Genomic DNA, 12,671 nt, shown 5'->3' on the forward strand with positions numbered 1-12,671 from the left:
TTTATTTTTGTGCTGCGAGCAGAATATAATCAAGGATTTTAGTTGTATTTATGGAGAGTCGCGTTCAATTCATTCGGGACTTTTAGATTTGCCGTTAACGTTATTTAAGAATCATTATTTTGACTGGAAAATTTAGTGTTTGTTTTTTTTTCTATTGTTTAAACCCAATTGTTGAAAACGCGTCACTTTATATAACTTTTTTTTTTCAAGATAGACCTTGCAATGCCGATCGACACAGAGAGTGTTAAAATAACAAACAAACAAAACAGGAAAATGTTTTATTATTTGTTTTTTAATTTAACGTAATTTTTTGCACTTGTAAGGTGATAAAATGAATTCTTTTTTTTTAAGTAAAAATAATATATTTGAAACACGAAGTACAAAAATTCTTCATTCTGCAATGTATAGCAACACATTTTGGTAGTCATGTAGTAACGTTGTTTTGAAATGTTCAAAAATGTGTCTTTAATGGAAATTTTCATCAAGTTGTCTAAACTCTTGATTCTTCAGGAAATCCTTGCAACAACTTTTCCAACGCTTTTTCCACTATGTAAATGCTGAAATAGTAAGAACAAAAATTAATAAACCATTACCCATGCTTTTCTCATAAAATTTTCTTTCTATCACACAAAATTTTAACTTAATCTCGCGCTCCATATATATGGGCCATTCTAAAATGAAGGGATTTTTTTTCTCTGATTTTATCGTATTAATGTTGATAAAAGGGAAAATTGACACTAAGTGGAGAAATTTCACGTTCATAGATTTGATATTTTAGTTTTACGCATTTGATCTTATTTTATATTTTCAAAAATTCCCCAGTTTAAGAAATTTAACCTCCAAGGAAAATCCTGAGCCCTGTTTTTTAAGTTCTAACTGGATAAAACTGATTACTGATGTATTAGTGAAAAAACTGAATTAAATGTATATTTATTTATAAATAAATAAATATTTACAAAGAAAATCCAAATTTTGACTTGTTTTACCAGTATATTTTAAGTACAAAAGTTGTCCCGCCTGTGTCCTGAGCTAACTTCCATGGAACATCTGTAACGTTGTTGAAATTCCACTAGGTAGCAACATTGTCCTCTTTACAATAGTAAAGCAATATTTTACTTAAAAAGGGAACATATTTATTTTAGATTTTTTCTAGCTTAACTGAATTGGCTTTTATGATTTAAATATAGGGGAGGTTTCCCAAAGCGGGTAGGTTAACGAAGAACGTTCGAAAATTGGAGTTTTTGGATTTTTATCGTAACAATTTCGATTTTATTTCCTAGCAGGGATCGTGAACTTCAAATACAAAATGATTCTTTCATTATTTCGAACCCAATATTTATTTATCATCAAACATCACAAACACTTGAAAAACTAGCTTTGCCCAACCAGGCGGCCTAAAGCGGGTAAGCTTAAATAATTGTGATTTGGTGCATTTGTTAATCAAATATGAAGTTATAAATGATTAAATCAATTGACTAGCTAACTACCATTATAAAAATTTAAAAAATAAATAAATAAAGTTGTACTTATCCAATTTAAATTGAAAATCTAAGTCAGCATGTTTGTTTATAAAACATAATGAAATAATTTATTAAATTAATGGACTAACTAATTGCCATCGTAAAAAACAACTTTTTTAAGTTTTACCTATCCTATTTGAATAGAAAATCTAAGTCAGTATATTTGCCAACAAAATAACTCGACGTTAAAGCCCGGTTATCACAAATTTGCCATTTCAACTGCGCTTGCGCGCGGACATTCGCAACTCCAACAAAGTATAGGGGGAACTGCAGCCACTGTCTAATGGCGAATGAAAAAGGTAAAACAAACGCATGTCTTAGCGTAGAAAATTCTCATAAGCCTAGTAAATTTTGTTCGTATGCACTATTTTTTCGCTTTATTCTTTTTAAATAATTTTAAAGTCTTGTGGATATTCTGGCCCACGTAGAAAGAAATGAGAGTTCAAGAAGCATTACTAAACGTCAAAAATTAATGCAAATTACGTAATTCGTTGTTCTAAGCAGCCATTCCCACGAAGTTGAATTCGATATTTATCAATTCTTGATAAAACTAAATAATAATTGTGGCCTAACAAAAATAACAATTAATGCCAGATAATTTGATTATATGACATTACGAATTATTGTCAAAAGAAGATGATACTTCTCTGCCTTGCTTGGCTAGCGCTAATTGTTTTGCATTTGTAGCTGAGTTATTTTTCTCAAATTGCAGAATCAGTAAACTTAAAATTTTTCTGTTTCGTATGTTTCTAATTTCTGAGTTATGATTTAATTATGTCATGCTATGCAAATCATCTACAAAATTCTTACGGATATATAGTGGTAGTTTTCTTTTCAATTCATCTACCATTATTTCTTTTTGCTTATCGAATTCTGTAATCTTTTTACCATTTTATTCCACTAATGATAAAAAATAAAAATGGTTTAACTGGCATGCGAAATCTTGCCAAGGGTTCTTTGCTCGCACAATACTAAAACTATAACCCTAAGCAAATTCGGCGAAACCTTTCAGCTGAGAATGTAAGCAATAAAGTAAATTCTTTCTCGGTTAAACATTTTTCATTTCGTTCTACGATAATTTATTCAAGAAAATATTTTGCATACTGTCCATTCTAACTAAATGCTACTGTAAAATATGGTTAGTTAAATTAATTTAAGGTTTAAAAAAAACCCATATTCTTACAAATTCCACAAAACAATAAAATTTTGTACCTGGTATAACGTTATCCAAGTTTATTAATCGGGAGTTTTCTTGTGTTTACACTTTCACCATTTAACAAATAACTCACTTTTTAGAAGGAAATAAGAAAAACTAACATTATTTTGAGAAGTTTGAGAATACTATTAAGAGACGAAACAATTTCTGTAGTTCAAAGCAATCTAAGACACATCGAATGCGTTAATAAATACTCATAACAAACTGCCTATGTTTACCAACAGACACACGTGGAATGCATTGGTTTTCCTTTTTCTTTAATTTTGTAAATCACCGCAAGGTAGCGTATTCGAGTGTTGGAGTTGCGAATAGCTGATTTCAAAAATTTTGCTAAAATTAATTACAATCATTTTAAATTTGGTCATACATATGAGATGGCAACAGATAAAAATTAGAAATCAGAAAGCTTTCTCTGATTTAGTTTTTAGGGCTCGGTAAAGATTGAGTTTTGAGTTTTACTTATTAATGGATTCGGAGTCTGATTTTTCTATCAAACAAAGGCTCTTTTCAGGGCCAAATTTTTAACCTCAGAAGAGCGTACTAGAATTGCAGCATCACTTCTAATAAAAAGCCGAACCATCAACCTAAATAAAAATGTATAATACTAAGCTGTTTATGCCTAACTTAAAATATCCGCAACAGACGGATATCTGTACTCATATTCCAATCATTTTTGAAGTATACAACGTGTTTTACGTTTATGTTAAATATTTCCAAACCAAAAAATATTGAAGTGTAATTTTTCTTTTTACATTATAAAAATTATCAGTTACTCATATCCGTAGTTTCATATAATATATCACGAAATCGCTGTGAAAATATTCTAATCGCATTCATTAATTTGTTGGGACTCTAGCTCAGCCTAAATATAAACAAGCAACAAGTAAGATTTTCGGTCTAAATTACACATAACTAGTGATTTCTTGTGTGGTAAGAGGTCAGGCAGCTTACCCATTTCACAAAATTCCTCAAAATCAATGTTTGAAAGGGAAAACGTGAAAACGAACAATAAAACAGTTCCATGAAATCAGTGTGTTTCACAAAATCACTTATAAACTTGTTACTTTAGTGGTCCTAGTGCAAAAACACCCGAAAAAAAATTATCATCACTCACAGTTGCAGAAACAGTTTTGGAAACAACAACAAAACATAATGGTGGGTGTCATCCTAAAAGACTCAGTGTTTCCAGGGAGGAGAAACTCAAGTAAAACGGGAAATTCTGCAGGAAGATAATGCATAATACTTGGACCATTCTGGGAAAATATAATTAGGCTTCTAGAAAGGATCTAGAGGTTATTTTTGAACCGAAATATTCGATTTTCCTGTTTTTCGCTCCTTGGGTCTAATAAATTTTGCACCTCTGTAAATTTGATATATTTCATTAGATCAGAAATATCCTTTGAAGGAAAGGTAACTAAATTTATCTGAAAGTACAAAAATATGCCTATGAAAAATGAATCAATAAACTTTATTCATGTTTAGATTTATTAAGCAATTATAGTTCATTTTATAAGATATTTCTCACTTGCCGAATGGTAAGATATGTTTTCCATTCCAAAAACCGCAAGTTCCATTTCAGCATGTTAAAAAATTAATTTATTAAATTTTTCCAGCTACAGCACTAGAGAGTAGGCCGAAAAAATTGAAATTCTGCAGAGCATTTAGCCTTATTGCGGAAAAATTTGTGACTCCCTAACACTAATTGCTGTGCAAAATTTCGTGACTCTGAGTTAATGTCTTCTGTTCTGACAAGAGACATGAATTTTTGAGATTTTTAAGTAAACATCAAATGAAAAGAAAATTTACAAAATATTGTAAATTCCGCTGAACTTTAAGCTTTAGTGCGGTAATTTTTTTAACTTCCTAACACAAACTACTAAAATTTCAAGCCTGTAAGTGAATTTTTTCTGCTCTAGCAAGAGGCCTGAATTTTGAGAATTTTATATAAAATTCCTCAAATACGAGTGACACATTAGAAAGTAGCCACATACCTAATACGCTGCAATACTTCAAAATTTTAATCATATCAACGGCATAAGACCACCCTTTGAACCATGTGTTTCCTTTCAGGGTTAGGGTTAAGGGGATCAATGGCCCCCTTACTTTAAAAAAACTAACGTTTTTACATATAAGTAGGCGTGAATTTGTAGTTTTTAATAAAATTCATTGAGTTCACGGGTTTCAACCCCCCCCCCCCCCCCCCCCCCCCCCGCACTTGAAAATATCGAAATAACGGGCCTGTTTTGAACTGAAATAGGCTCTATTTCTTTTTGGTTATACGGGGAAAATGATCAGGAAGCCACGTGGTTTAAATAATTGTTAAAAGTTGTCTGTTGTAACTTATACATATTTCAAAATAGTTTCAATGCACTAGATTAAAGCTGGAATTGTTCGCCAATTGGAGCAAAAGCTTCGCAGACCCCTCCAATGGGATATTTTCCTTTTACATCTTCACGAACTCTCATTGCGGCATCTCTTCCAGTTGCAATGGTGGATGGTTCAACGTCAGGCTCCAAATCTTACTCCAGTAAAATCAGAAAAAGGCTGTGACCATGTGTCAACCATGACGTAGGCTATAAAACAGCAACCCTTTATATTTGCTTCTATCACTTTTCATGAAACAGGGAATAAAACAGGGGCGGAGACAGAAAAATCTTTTGGAAGGGTCACGGGAAATTACACCCCCCCCCCTTCGTCTTTGATGTTTCATAACAAAGTTTTAATGATTTTATTTTAAAATGTGCATGCTTTTTATTTATTTATTTATTTATTTTTTAGGATTCCTTCAGTTCAATGAATCTACTTCTAAGTACATAAATATTATGCACTAATATACTTTAAATGTGGACGGAAAACATTTTTAACGTTTCAAGCCATTTAAATACTATACCGAATTTAATGTCACCGAGATGCTGACTATGAGACTATGAGCGGCTTTACTTAAGAATATTGTCATAATGATTATAACACGAGGGCTAGGTTATTAAATAAACCTATACCTCACTTGAGTTTTTTTTAATTTAATTTATAAAGAAAATCATAACTGCATAACATATAAGAATTCATAAACTATTTCTTTGTGAATTTTAAAACAGTTGCTGATTTGTTCTTAAAGCCTTGATACAGTTGAGTTGAGATAACATATTGATACTACATGCCGTTTCCATTAAAAATCATGGTTTTTCCAAGAAACTACCATATGATTTCTTTCATTTTGCATTTTTTATAAACTGAAAAAAAATCTATTATTTTGCAAAAAGGTTCCTGAATCAAAATGACTCTTTTAGGAGAGCCTAGACATTTTTTTTTTCATGTTAATTATTGATTCAATCAAAGAAGAATCAGTGGACGAATCGCGATAATACGGTCCCTTGAATTCGAAACCAGTGAGTTAAAAGGAATTCTGCAACTCTGGGCCTCTAACTCCAATAATACAGGGTGTCCGAGAAAGATCCGTACATCCTCAAAAATTTATTGAAAAAGAAACAATAGGGTTACAGCGAAACTAATTAGTACATTAGATAGAATAAATCAAAAAGTTTTTTTCCAATAACTTAAGTTATTACCTTAGGAAATTTCTACATGAGACCCTTTCGTAGCACGAACAATATCAAGACGTAATCCAATTGCATCCACGACCATTTCAGCATGCTAACATCAACAGTTGCTACAGCTGTTTGGATGTTTTGTTCCGTTGTGTTTGCGCAATGGATTTTGTTTCGATAAACCACGCAACACATTGAGCTTTCTTCACGCGATTCGCCATTGAAATAACTAAAATGCTTTAATATTCCTTTGCGTGACATGTAGCGCCATATATGGTCAGAAACTTACCGCAGAAAAAAGAAAACTTTTTGAGTTATTCTATCTAATGTACTAATTAGTTTCGCTGTAACCCTATTGTTTCTTTTTCAATAAATTTTTGAAGTTGTACGGATCTTTCTCGGACACCCTGTACTTCTTAAAGCAAACAAAAATGCTTATATTCAAAATATGATGTGTGTGTTTTGTGTTCTTTTTAATTAACTACGTAAAAAAATGCAAAAGAAAGGTCAATTAAAAAGTAATAAATAAAATAGTGAAATTATACATCCTTTGGGGGGGGGGGGGCACGGTCCCCCCCACCCACCCCCAAATCCGCTATTGGAATAAAATACCGTGATGTAAGACTCACTTCAACAGCTCTAATAATGCCTTCAAGACCAAAAAACTCTTTTCCTGTTAAACTTTTGCCGTCATCAACAAGAACCTTCAATTCTCCACCTTGTAGGCGCTCCATCATATATTTCAAGTATGTCGGGAAGCACTCCTGGTAGTGAAGTAGAAGGAAACCCTGGACGGATGCAGATTTAAATAAAAGCTGCAAAAAAGATTTAAAAAATAAATAAATAAATAAAAAGACACCCATAATCCAGCATTGATTTGAGTTTTGACAATGAAAATTGCCAAGAAATTTGCATCCGTCATATAATGACCGGTGATTTTCTAGAATAGGTTATACCAGTCATATCTATAAAAAGAGAAATGGTGATGAATGCAGGAAGATTTTATGATCGATATTCACCAATCTATATATATATATATATATAAAGGCGACGGTGTTTCTATGTTTGTTTGTTTCTTTCTTTGTTTGTACCCGATGGCCAAAGACCCCAAAGCACCTACAGTCTTGAAACTTGGCACAAAATTTGAACGTACCCCGGGGGTCTGCACTTCGAAGCCCGAATTCTAAATTTCTTATTAGTTTTTTCATAATTAACTAATTAAGCTGAAATTCGCGTTTTTTTTTTTTTTTTTTTTTTTTTTTTGTCTAATTAAGGAGTAAAAAATCCCCCCACCCCCTAACATTATATGTCGTTGGAAAGAGCTTTCCTTTCCGAACAAGATGATTTTTGTTCCACTTCTCTCAATTAATTAGAACAGGAGATGTAAACGATTCTAATTGCGATCCTAAAATGAGCCAATTTTCAAGGCAAAACTTGATTTTTGTTTCTGCAGTGACGTCGTCTTCTTTATACGGATTAAATTAGAGCCGCTATTCGGAACTCCAGCGCTCGAATACGCTACCTTGCGGTGATTTACAAAACTGCCGATGAAACTAAAACATTGCCACGTTGCGTTCCACGTGTGTCTGTTGACGTAAACACAGGCAGGTTGTTCTGAGTATTTATTAACGCAATCGATGTGTCTTAGTTTGCTTTCAGCTACAGAAATTAATTCGTCCCTTAGTAGTATTCTCGAGCTTCTCAAAATAATGTTAGTTTTCCTTATTTCCTTCTAAAATATGAGTTGATTGAAAATAGTGAAAGCGAAAACTGGATTAACAAACTTGGATAACGTTATACAAGATAAAAAATTTTATTGTTTTGTATGATCAATATGACATTACAAATTATTATCGAAAGAAGATGATACTTCTTTGCCTTGCTTGGCTAGCGCATATTGTTTTGCATTTGTTGCTGAGTTATTTCTCTCGAATTCCCGAATCGGTTAGTTTAAAATTTTTCTGTTTCGATTTTTCTAATTTCTGAGTTACGATTTAATTATGTCAAGTTATGCAAATCATCTACAGCATTCTTACGGATATATGGTGGTAGTTTTCTTTTCAGTTGATTGAACATTATTTCTTTTTACTTATCGAATTCTGTAATCTTACTGCCATTTTATTCCGCTCATGATAAAAATTAAATATGGTTCAACTAAAAACGCGAAATCTCGCCAAGGCTACTTTGCTCGCACAATACTAAAACTATAACCCTAAACAAATTTGGCGAAACCTTTCAGCTGAGAATAAAAGGAATAAAGTAAATTCTTTCTCGGTGAAACATTTTTCATTTTGTTCTACGATAATATATTCAAGAAAATATTTTGCATACCGTCCATTCCAACTAAATGCTGCTGTAAAAGATGGTTAGTTAAATTAATTTAAGATTAAAAAAAAACTCATATTCTTACGAATTCATACAAAACAATAAAATTTTTTACCTTGTATAACGTTATCCAAGTTTGTTAATCCAGTTTTCGCTTTCACCATTTTCAATCAACTCATATTTTAGAAGGAAATAAGGAAAACTAACATTATTTTGAGAAGCTCGAGAATACTACTAAGGGACGAATTAATTTCTGTAGCTGAAAGCAAACTAAGACTCATCGATTGCGTTAATAAATACTCAGAACAACCTGCCTGTGTTTACGTCAACAGACACACGTGGAACGCAACGTGGCAATGTTTTAGTTTCATCGGCAGTTTTGTAAATCACCGCAAGGTAGCGTATTCGAGCACTGGAGTTCCGAATTGATAAATATCGAATTCAACATATCGTGGAAATAGCTGCTTAGAACTACGAACTACGTAGTTTGCATTAATCTTTGACGTTTAGTAATGCTTCTTGAATTCTCATTTCTTTCTACGTGGGCCAGAATATCCACAAGACTTTGAAAATTAATTTAAAAAGAATAAAGCGAAAAATATCATACATACGAACAAAAATCACAACACTTTTAGCATTTTCTTCGTTACCACATGCGTTTGTTTTAGTTTTTAAGTCGGCCATTAGACAGTGACTGCAGTGCCCCCTATAGGTCGTTGGAGTTGCGAATATAGGGGCCTTAGATTAAATGTGCTAGCAGTGACGTCATCTTCGGTATACGGTTGCGTTCGAATAGTAGGACCGGTGGATTATTGATTTGGTTATTGCGCTGTTGTCATTTTTGTTAAATTCATTGTGCGAATGTTAATTCGCAACTCCAACGAACTATAGGGGGCACTGCAGTCACTGTCTAATGATCGACTTAAAAACTAAAACAAACGCATGTGGTAACGAAGAAAATGCTAAAAGTGTTGTGATTTTTGTTCGTATGTATGATTTTTTCGCTTTATTCATTTGAAAAGATTTTTCAAAGCCTTTTGGTTATTCTGACCCATATAGAAAGAGATTAGAAACCAAAAAGTATTACGAAAGTAAACAATTAATGCAGAGCACACAGTAAGTTGTTCTGAAGCAGCCATTTTCACGATGTTGAATTCGGAATTCATAAATTTTTGGTTCGCTTCGAACGGCATTTTCATTTTGTACCGTTTTTTCTATACATTAGTACATATTAAGTTCAGTTTCGTGACATTTCCGGCATTTGTTGACATTTTTGTCACATAATGCACATACGTGGCAGACTGTCAAGAGTAACGTTTAACACTAGATAATTTATTTCTATGACTATATGATTGGATATCCAAAGAAATCATGCATTTAATTCATTCGTCATGGAAATGATTTATCTGATATGCGAAATCTTGTCAAGATACATTATTCTTTCGCACAATTTTAAAACCATAACCCTATAAACAGATTTTTGGCGAACTTTTATTTTTTATTGTTCAAATTCTCAACGTTCTTTCTGGATTTTTCAATCTGTTCTGCGATAAATATTTTCAAGAAAATTTATTTGCATACTGTCTATTTCAGTAGGATACTGTAGTAACAAAGGTTATTTAAATCATTTATGTGGAATTAGGTTAAGGAAAAGTGTCCAGTCAATGTTGTTAAGTTCGTTTTTTTTTTTCATCGAATTGAAAAACTGATATTTATTCAAATTCACTCAGAACAAAATAAATAAAATGTGTACTCACAGTTTATATATGGTGGTAGTTTTCTTTTCACTTGATTGACCATTATTTCTTTTTACTTATCGAATTCTGTAATCTTACTATCATTTTATTCCACTCATGATAAAAATTAAAAATGGTTTAACTAAAAACGCGAAATCTCGCCAAGGCTACTTTGCTCGCACAATACTAAAACTATAACCCTAAACAAATTTGGCGAAACCTTTCAGCTGAGAATAAAAGGAATAAAGTAAATTCTTTCTCGGTTAAACATTTTTCATTTTGTTCTACGATAATAAATTCAAGAAAATATTTTGCATACTGTCCATTCCAACTAAATGCTGCTGTAAAATATGATTAGTTAAATTAATTTAAGATTAAAAAAAACTCATATTCTTACAAATTCATACAAAACAATAAAAAAATTTACCTGGTATAACGTTATCCAATTTTGTTAATCTAGAGTTTTCTTGTTTACGCTTCCACCATTTAATACTTTTTTGAAAAAAATAAGGAAAACTAACATTATTTTGAGAAGCTCGAGAAAACTACTAAGGGACGAATTAATTTCTGTAGCTGAAAGCAAACTAAGACACATCGATTGCGTTAATAAATACTCAGAACAAACTGCCTGTGTTTACGTCAACAGACACACGTGGAACGCAACGTGGCAATGTTTTAGTTCCATCGGCAGTTTTGTAAATCACCGCAAGGTAGCGTATTCGAGCGCTGGAGTTCCGAATTGATTTTATCTTTAATTTGAAAGTCGCTTGGCGAATTTGACGCTAAAGAATGCAATTGTGGATTATTTGTTTATTTCGCATTTGGTTTTTAATTCGCAACTCCAACGAACTATAGGGGGCACTGAAGTCACTGTCTAATGGCGGAATTGAAAACTACAACAAACGCACATGGTAACTAAGAAAATGCTAAAAGTGTTGTGATTTTTGTTCGTACGTATGATTTTTTCGCTTTATTCTTTTAAAATCAATTTTCAAAGTCTTGTGGATATTCTGGCCCACGTAGAAAGAAATGAGAATTCAAGAAGCATTACTAAACGTCAAAGATTAATGCAAACTACGTAGTTCGTAGTTCTAAGCAGCTATTTCCACGATGTTGAATTCGATATTTATCAATTCTTGATAAAACTAAATAATAATTGTGGCCTGACAAGAATAACAATTAATGCTAGAAAATTCAATGTGACATTACAAATTGTTATCGAAAGAAGATGATACTTTTTTGCCTTGCTTGGCTAGCGCTTATTTTTTTTTTCCATTTGTAGCTGAGTTATTTCTCTCGAATTCCCGAATCGGTTCATTTAAAAATTTTCTGTTTCGATTTTTCTAATTTCTGAGTTACGATTTAATTGTGTCATGTTATGCAAATCATCAACAAAATTCTTACGGATATATGGTGGTAGTTTTCTTTTCAGTTGATTGACCATTATTTCCTTTCACTTATGGAATTCTGTAATCTTACTACCATTTTATTCCACTCATGATAAAAATTAAAAATGGTTTAACTAAAAACGCGAAATCTCGCCAAGGCTACTTTGCTCGCACAATACTAAAAATTATAACCCTAAACAAATTTGGCGAAACCTTTCAGCTGAGAATAAAAGGAATAAAGTAAATTCTTTCTCGGTTATTCATTTTGTTCTACGATAATATATTCAAGAAAATATTTTGCATACTGTCCATTCCAACTAAATGCTGCTGTAAACTATGGTAAGTTTAATTAATTTAAGATTAAAAAACCCCCCATATTCTTACAAATTCATACAAAACAATAAAAAATTTTACCTGGTATAACGTTATCCAATTTTGTTAATCCAGAGTTTTCTTGTTTACGCTTCCACCATTTAATACTTTTTTGAAAGAAATAAGGAAAACTAACATTATTTTGAGAAGCTCGAGAATACTACTAAGGGACGAATTAATTTCTGTAGCTGAAAGCAAACTAAGACACATCGATTGCGTTAATAAATACTCAGAACAAACTGCCTGTGTTTACGTCAACAGACACACGTGGAACGCAACGTGGCAATGTTTAAGTTTCATTTGCAGTTTTGTAAATCATCGCAAGGGTAGCGTATTCGAGCGCTGGAGTTCCGAATGGGTGTTCAAGCATTTTAGTTAAAAAATATGATTACTGATTATTTGACATCAGAAGGAGGGAGGGGTTTAATTCTAGTTTTTTTTTTTTTTTTTTCCTTTTCTCAAACGTTAGCTTTTTTATAGTTAAATTTTTCACACAAGGTGCAGGATTTCCTTTTTGTCCTAGATGTACACTGTTTTTTAATTGTGCTGTTTTTCTGCTGTGGCGTTGA

At 32.2% G+C, this 12,671-nt stretch overlaps 1 protein-coding gene across 1 annotated transcript in view; it reads right to left on the reverse strand.

Annotated features, from left to right (window-relative positions):
- Nucleotides 1-271: 271 nt before the first annotated feature.
- Nucleotides 272-12,671, reverse strand: part of LOC129234599 (prostaglandin reductase 3-like) — a 63,850-nt gene continuing 51,450 nt past the window's right edge. The window contains exons 10-11 of the mRNA XM_054868623.1: nt 6,911-7,096; nt 272-557 (exon numbers count right to left, since the gene is read on the reverse strand). Of these exons, the coding sequence (XP_054724598.1) occupies nt 507-557; nt 6,911-7,096 (237 nt within the window). The 3' untranslated portion in view covers nt 272-506. The remainder of the gene's footprint in view (nt 558-6,910; nt 7,097-12,671) is intronic.

This window comes from Uloborus diversus, chromosome 1 (assembly GCF_026930045.1).
Source record: "Uloborus diversus isolate 005 chromosome 1, Udiv.v.3.1, whole genome shotgun sequence".
NCBI lineage: Eukaryota > Metazoa > Arthropoda > Arachnida > Araneae > Uloboridae > Uloborus > Uloborus diversus.